The sequence below is a fragment of the Lolium rigidum genome, chromosome 4 (genome assembly GCF_022539505.1).
Source record: "Lolium rigidum isolate FL_2022 chromosome 4, APGP_CSIRO_Lrig_0.1, whole genome shotgun sequence".
Taxonomy (NCBI): domain Eukaryota; kingdom Viridiplantae; phylum Streptophyta; class Magnoliopsida; order Poales; family Poaceae; genus Lolium; species Lolium rigidum.
This window is the reverse complement of record NC_061511.1, coordinates 152,859,580-152,867,474: the sequence shown is the minus strand read 5'-3', so window position 1 is coordinate 152,867,474 and position 7,895 is coordinate 152,859,580. Positions and strand designations below refer to the sequence as shown.

General features: G+C 39.1%; 1 protein-coding gene across 2 annotated transcripts; it reads right to left on the bottom strand.

Moving 5' to 3' along the window:
* Positions 1–538: 538 nt before the first annotated feature.
* On the bottom strand, positions 539–6,536 carry LOC124706040 (2-oxoglutarate-Fe(II) type oxidoreductase hxnY-like). 2 transcript variants are annotated; one of them, XM_047237706.1, is made up of 11 exons: positions 6,399–6,536; positions 6,122–6,317; positions 5,416–5,496; positions 5,256–5,307; positions 4,985–5,106; positions 3,567–3,667; positions 3,296–3,348; positions 2,620–2,676; positions 2,229–2,274; positions 1,933–2,012; positions 539–879 (listed from the first exon to the last, which is right to left on the bottom strand). In XM_047237706.1, the coding sequence occupies exons 1-11, from the start codon at positions 6,477–6,479 to the stop codon at positions 819–821; spliced, it is 930 nt and encodes a 309-aa protein (XP_047093662.1). In that variant the 5' UTR covers positions 6,480–6,536; the 3' UTR covers positions 539–818. The 2 variants fall into 2 exon arrangements, with proteins under 2 accessions (XP_047093662.1, XP_047093663.1); XM_047237707.1 differs by lacking the exons at positions 4,985–5,106; positions 5,256–5,307.
* Between the last annotated feature and the right edge of the window lie 1,359 nt (positions 6,537–7,895).

Here is a 7,895-nt window from a genome sequence, read left to right as displayed (position 1 = left end):
ACATTCGTATAGATCTAGATCACATTTACTTCTATTTACCCTTGCTGCTTCATTTCGAATGAAAAAAAGGAAGGCAGACTGGCTGCATTTCATTGATTTAGTATAAGGGTATACAAGATGTACAAGTTACAGCTGATCAACTGGGGACAACCAGGAACCCAAACAACAAGCAAACAAAAGACAGACGCGAGTGATATTCTAACGCCAAAACAAACTGAAACTAGACCTCAGTCTAGTTCCCTCTGGTCTTAACAGCAAGTCACATGCCCTTGCACGGCCTGCACTCCGTCATGATTTAGCTTCCTCGATGATGCAAGCGTGTAACCGAGCGAGGGAGACTGCAGTATTCTGAAATATGCGAGCCCTGCGCTCCTTCCATAGCATCCACCATGTCAGCTGAACCATGGCAGTCCAGTTCTTTTTTCCTTGGGATTTTCCAGCGCCAAAACAAACTGAGACACTAGTTCAAGAGGCAGAAATTCCCACATTGAACCAAGGAGAAAGGGGAGCATTTGCACCGTTTGTTCCCATGAGTCTATACCATGAAGCAACCGATTGATCAAGTATATACTTAAACTGGTACAACTTATAACTGTAATAAAATATAACTATATTTACAATAATAACCATTACAATTGTGTATAAAATACATCTCCTTTTTTCAAAGATAGATGCATAGGTTCAAATGTATAGCCACACAATTGCGTAGAGAATTCTAGTACTTCCTGCGATCCACAAAAAGTGTGGGGAATTTACTACTATGTTAGTACAACTTTTATATTAAATTTCTGACACTTTTCATGGATCGGAGGGTGTATCTATTTGTATGTGGCACTTAATCGTTCTTTCAAATAGTCGCCCGCCTTGATAGGTGGAAACCTGAAAATTACACTTAAAATTTGTGAAAATCAATCTTAAAAGTAAAGATGAAAGTCCACTTTTCATCCTTCAACTTTACTAAGAGTTCACTTTTAGTCCTAAAACTATTTTTTGGTTTAAAATAGACCTTAAACTTCTTAAATTGATCACTTCAACAAGTTTGCTGATTTTGTGTCAACATGACATCGGTTGCTAAAAACCAACGAACCGGTTCAAGTGTTATACGGTCCACACGAAAAAAAGAAGGATCCACATCTGATCGCTCTCGATCATGAAGTCGTGGTCTCCTCTCGTCTCCCTCCCACGCCCCTTCCAGCGCCGCACGCCGCCGAACTCCTTCCCACGCAGCAAAAGAGAAGAAGAGCCGTTTCTGTCCTGTTTCTACACTCTAGCTACTGGCCACGGGAGGACCCGCGAGGAGGACCACTGCTTGGATGGCCGGATGGACGGATGGTGGCCGACGATACGAGGAAGGCATGGCCGTCGCCATCAGTTTGGTGGATGACAAGCTTCACGGTCAGGAAGACGGGATGCTAAGGCGGTTGCCATCGTGATGGCGGCATTGAAGAGGAGGGTTGCCTTGTCGTTTGGCTGGTAACGGATGACGGGACGAGCCACATACCCACAGTCAGGCTGAGGGGAACGACGCCAAATCGACAAGGAGGACCGCCGCGCCGTTAGACCGGAGGAGCACAAGAGTTATGCACACGAGCAGTGCGGCAAATAGCACGAGAGAACACCAAGGATGCCTTGCAGTTGAGCGCCAAAGCTGCTCAAGATTGAGAGGGTTATTTTGATCTCAAATTTGCGGATTTTAGATTGGTCCAGATAGACGGATTCAGCCCGGTTCAGTCTAATTGGATCAATCTTCGGTTTTTAGATTTTTTTTTTTGAAAAACCATCCTATTCAACAATTATGAAAGTTCAAGGTCTAATTTGAACCAGATAAAACTTTTAGGACTAAATGTGAATTTTAAGCAAAGTTGGAGGACTAAAAGTGGACTTTCTTCAAAAGTAAATAGTAAAATATTCGGCCAAGAGCAGAGAGAGAACCTTGGAGGATATGCCTCGCAGCAACAGCTTTCCAAGCACTGCACCACCAAATCGGGGTTTGGATCGAGAAAGTAAGCCGCCTGATGTATACAAAAACATGTGTAAAAGATATGTGCCAAACAGATTCCAACATTAAAGCGTGAAAGCTATCAGCTGCAATGCTACTTCAAGATAAACACTGATGGTTTTCCACATGAAAAAGCGCCATCCGAATTCTTCAACAGAAATATTGTAAACAGTGACGGGAACTGAAAACCCTTTAACAAAATTCTGAATTCAATAGTTAGGGTACTCACAGAATATCGCTCTTTCCCAACTGAGACAACACGATGAAGTGTAGATCTGGAAATAATAAGAAAGGTGTATAACAATCAAAGTCCTATGCAAGGTTTGTGCAAAGAAAAATTACAAGCGAAGTGCAGAAGACATCATAATAATCCAAGAGAATATTCTGAGTACAATTTCAGAATAACCTGCCATATTCTAACATGATCCATATGTACCTAAAAACTGTGTCCATGACGTTGACAAGCTGAATCCAACAATATTTAGCAGCATTGAGATGCAAAGGGAGAAATTTCTCGACTGCAAGTACTCCCAACTGTTGCTACTTTTCTTTTTTGGGAACAACTGCTACTGCAGAGAGCAGCCACATAATTGATCAAATATGGTAAGAAAGGATAGTACCTGAAAACGGAATTCGTCCACCTTTCTAACAAATCACCAATATTCACAATGAGGGCCCTACAAGTTCAAAAGATTTCTTAACACCATTTTTCATACCTGCAAATATTGTCCAAAAATAATGCAAAACAGGGGCCCGGCAAATTGACAGAACAAAGAAGCAAATATGGTACTCCCTCCATCTAAGGATGGGATTTGGTTAACCATCTACTTTTTGGATCAGAACCTATTTAACCATTTTATATAAAGGGATAATATAGGTTAACCATTAGATTATTAGGGTATAAATGGTTGACCGTTGGTTATTAAGGGTCGAACCACTTTCAAAATTATGTAACGATGGCAAATATTCAAAGCTCGGCTTGCCTACTCGAAAGCTAGGTACAAAAAGAATCCATGACCGTTAGCTATTCACATGCATACAGAAAATTTGATGCCGAAACCTTATGTTTTTGCTGAAGGTTGCTAGAACAATGCAAGTTAGAAACCATGCGTCTACAAGCCACCACATGTTGTCGAGAGCTGCTGCTGACTTGCTGTTGTCTGAGATTTGTCAAAATTTGGATGTATCTAGACACTAAATAGGGAGGGAGTAGAAGCCTAGAAGGTATTCAAGCTTCTGAATATAATCACTATGAGGGACAACAGGCTATATTGCTGTTTGTGTAGAAGTATTTACCCCTCAATGTGATGAACATCTTTCCAGTCCTCCTTATCCTTCTCCCTGCATATCTGTACACTCACAGCAGTTCAAGAATCCAGCATATAAAATTATAAATGCAAAATAATGTTTGTCACTGTTTCTAATTTCCTAATACAAGATTTATTGTTTGTTTGGAAAAAATGGGCACATAAATCTCTGCTCAAACAGAACTTCCTGAATTATATTAACATGATTTATTAGCTACAGAGAGAACAAAACTAAAGTTGATGAATTGAAAAAAGCGTACCTGCAAGCCAGGAGTGCCATCCGTTGCCAAAAGAGTTATCATTCCATAATCTGAATGAGCTGATGCACCATAATTTCCGTTATCAGACTCGTTTACTTCACCTACAGTAAACTTGATATCATTTTTCACTTGTTTTTCTCTAAAAAATACACCCTCCGTCTAAAAATTGGTGTCTCAACTTTATCAAGATACGGATGTATCTCTAACTAAAATGCATTTAGATACATCCGTATCTAGACAAAAGTGAGACATCTATTTTTAGACGGAGGGAGTACTTCATTTAGAAAAAAAAATACTATTTAAGAAAATAATATATAGAATTAATCAAATGGCTCCACAATAGTTATAAGTACAAAATTACTCAATTGGCTGCACAATAGTAATATGTACAGAATTACTCAATTGGCTCCACAATAGTAAGGACATAATACTCAATTGGTTCCACAGTAGTTAGGAGTTAGGACAAATAGTTGTATCACAAACAAAATCAATGTGTTTTTTTTTCTGTTTTCAGTTTTTTAATTAGATTTCGGGTATAACATCGGGAAAGCAAAGCAGTGTCAGATAACAAAGCTACCGAACCCAGAAGAGACACCATCGTGCATTCATATCACTACAAATTTATTAATTTTCCACACCCCTCAATCCACAAAATCCACATAACATAGGAGAAACTCCAAGTTTTCATTCATCAGAATGGCAAAATCAAGAGTTTAGGGTAATATCGGGAAAGCAAAGCAGTGTCAGATAACAAAGCTACCCAACCCAAATGAGCCACCATCATGCATTCACATCCTACCAATTTATTAATTTTCCACATTCCTCAATCCACACAAACAAGGATCACATCGCATAGGAGGAACCCCAAATTTTCATTCATTAGAATGGCACACAATACGTTCATGTTCACTATAAAATAAAGTTGTTGACCATTTAAGAAAATTCATATTTATTTAATGTTTTCATGTTTTTTTATTAATTGGAGCACGAATACATACATATGTTTGAAACAAGCCACCCAAGCAACTATCATCAATCATGAAGATGACAAGGAGCAAAAAGTACTCCCTCCGTCCCAAAATATAAGGCGTCTAAGGAATGGTCAAAAGTCAAACTTTACTAACTTTGACCAAATATTTAGGAAAATATATTTACATCTACAATATCGAATGAACATATTAAGAAAATATATTTTATGGTGAATCTATTCATGTTGATTCAGTAGTGTAAATGTTTATATTTTTGTGTATAAACTTGGTCAAACTTAAAAAACGTTGACTTTTGACTAATCCTTAGACGCCTTATATTTTGGGACGGAGGGAGTAATCAATATGAAGCATCTATGCTCTCTGACAGTAGTAATTAGAGTAGAGTTTCTGATTGTTTCAAATAATATATAGGAAACACGTTGATGTAACCTGGGTAGTGCAATAACCGAAGAGCTGCTGATGGGCAGTCCAATGCCCCAATCTTCGAAAAGAATTCAGCATCTAGGTCCAAACTCAGAGCAATTAGAGAGATTATCCTTTTGCTGGCAGCCCTGGTTGGGCAAAAGAAATAACATGAACTATTGATTTAGAAAGCTCAATAAAAAGACCATACAGATGCAATACTGGAAGTCTGAACCATTGGCGGTTGTAAAACAATTGCTCAAATTATTTTTGCTGAGCCATGGGAAAAAAAACTCACAGTGCAGTAGCATGGAACAACTTCATTGTATCCTTCCAAGATGGAAAGCGCTCTGCGGATGATTTTACCAGACAAGGTTTCATTTTTCTGTTCAAATAACATGATTGATGTAGTTGACTAAATTACCAGTTCTTAGGAGATGACAAAGAAGATTAAGTACCTTCAGGAGGCCATTGGTTAGGATCATTCTGCATATCTACATCCCGGACCGTTCCGATGTAGAAACTCTCCTTGAGGTCTCCTGCTCAATACCAGAAATCACTAAATTCACAATCAGGGATCTCAACTGTATCACTAGAAACAGCAGAGCAGATGGTAAAACCCACAATGTGTGGTGGTTGTTTGAAGCTATAGGATGTGAGGAACCGAGGATACTGTCAGTGGGTTCTTCAGCCCCTATTCTACTCTGCTACACTTGTAACCAGCTAACTCTCCCCCCACCATGACACCTGAATCTATGGATCGCACATAACCTAAGCAAAGCAACTGAAGCACGATGATAGAAACTTCTAGCTACCCTGGTTCCCAAAGCATAATTTGTATGTTCCTACTGTCTGCCATAAGCAGACGTCAGCTTCTTGTTAAATTTTAAAAATCGCAAGCCATGAATAATGTTCCTCGAGAAAAAAAAAAGTTGTAAATATACCAGAATAATGGTGTCTAGCCCTGCCAGTGCCAAGAAGCAAAACGTCTGAAATCCTTTATTTCCCTTCCAACTAAGCAATACTCCGTACTTAACAACTCAGTACATGATTTTATTGGTAACCTGACACGTGCTCCGAGTTTATATTTATACTTAAGATTCACCACAACAGGCAGCTCAACCTGCGGAGGAAGAACCGGCTAGATCAGGAACTGGATTAGACCTCTGAATTTGGACGAGGCGTCGAGCTTTTCGTCGTAGGGAGCGGTGTAGCCCCGGTGGGCGCTGTTCCTGTGCAGCAACATCTTCTCCTCCAGCGGCAGCTCGAAGAACTTCTTGCTCTCCGCGAACACCGCCGCCACCAGTTGGTCCTGGATCCCGTGGTTGGTGACGTAGAAGAAGCCGCTGTCCACGCATGCCTGTATATACCAAATCAAATCGCATGTCGTGTGCTACGCTTCTTGCTGAGTCCACGCAACAGAGAAATCGTGCGATTGAACCTTTCGGACGGCCTCTGCGGCGGATTGGAGGTCGGGGGACGCGAGGTCTACCACGGGGAGGTCCAGGCTCCCGGCGGCCATGCCTGCCTCGCCGCTCTGCTCCGATGGTCTCTTTTTTTTTTGGACGTCCGCGTCTGCTCTGACGACTGACTGAATCTACTACTCCGTAGTCTGTTCCTTCTTTGGGTAATCTATCTTCACGGGCTTCAGCGAAGGCTGGGCTGGGCCGATACATTTCCGAACGCACTCGGATTCAATCTAAAAATTGGGAATTTCTCGGGAGCGGCTACCCAGGCGAATCCTATTCATCGCTTATAGCGATGCCTATCTGGCGCTCCGCATACCTCCCTCGTATATGGGCCAGGCCCAGGAACGGTTCGAGTACATCTGCTCATCTAACCACAGTTCCCGTAATCCTGTTCCATTCCTTCCTCTCTTTTTTTCGGTTTCATTTGGTTTTTTCCTCTCGTTTTTGCTTTTAACAGCGGTTTTCTTAAAAAAAAGGAAATTCTGAACTTTTTCGATTTCGAACATTTTCGAATTTGGACTTTTTCAGATTTGAACTTTTTTGAATTTGAACATTTTCTAATTTTGAACATTTTTAATCAAAAATTATTTTAATCTGAACAATTTTTATGTTTGAACATTTTTCAAATTTGAACATTTTTTAGATATGAACTTTTTAAAATTTGAACAATTTTGAAATCTGAACTTTTTTCGAAATTGAACTTTTTTATTTTGAAATTTTTTAATCAAAAATTATTTTAATCTGAACAATTTTTATTGTTGAACATTTTTCAAATTTTAACATTTTTTAGATCTGAACTTTTTAAAATTTGAACAATTTTGAAATCTGAACTTTTTTCGAAATTGAACTTTTTTTTATTTCGAAATTTTTTAATCAAAAATTATTTTAATCTGAACAATTTTTATGTTTGAACATTTTTGAAATTTGAACATTTTTCAAATTTGAACATTTTTTAGATCTGAACTTTTTAAAATTTGAACAATTTTGAAATCTGAACTTTTTTCGAAATTGATCTTTTTTTATTTTGAACAATTTAATCTTAACGTTTTTTTAAGTTTGAACAACTTTTAGATTTGAACTTTTTTAAAATGTTTTTTACATAAACCTTTCTTCATGTAACATTGCCGAACGAACTAAAAAAGTAAGTAAGTACGTACTACTACTACTACTACTACGAGAGTATGTGACTGGATTCATACAGGCACCTAACATTGGCCGAGCCCATCTAACTTCAGAACGGCAGATTCCCTAAGCGGGATAGTTCCCATTTATCGCTTAAAGCGATCTATAGGAGCTCCCGGCTACCCATCGCTTGTTAGCGATTGTTCGTACGCATCGCTAAGGGGCAATGGTTAATAGGCTCGGCCCATATGTTTCGGGATGAAACAGACGCGCGAACAGATCGAACAAGAAGTAGTAAGATTTTTTTTTTTAACGAAGTAGTAAGATTTTTTTATTTACTCCGAGTA

What these genes read in the sequence shown, in the direction of transcription:
- LOC124706040 (XM_047237706.1), bottom strand. Translation starts at nt 6,479, where the DNA reads ATGGCCGCCGGGAGCCTGGACCTCCCCGTGGTAGACCTCGCGTCCCCC. An exon ending in TTGTTCCATGCTACTGCACT is followed by an intron (nt 5,107 to 5,255) that starts GTGAGTTTTTTT and finishes TTGCCCAACCAG; the next exon opens with GGCTGCCAGCAAAAGGATAA. An exon ending in TGCGAGGCATATCCTCCAAG is followed by an intron (nt 880 to 1,932) that starts GTTCTCTCTCTG and finishes TGTAATTTTCAG; the next exon opens with GTTTCCACCTATCAAGGCGG.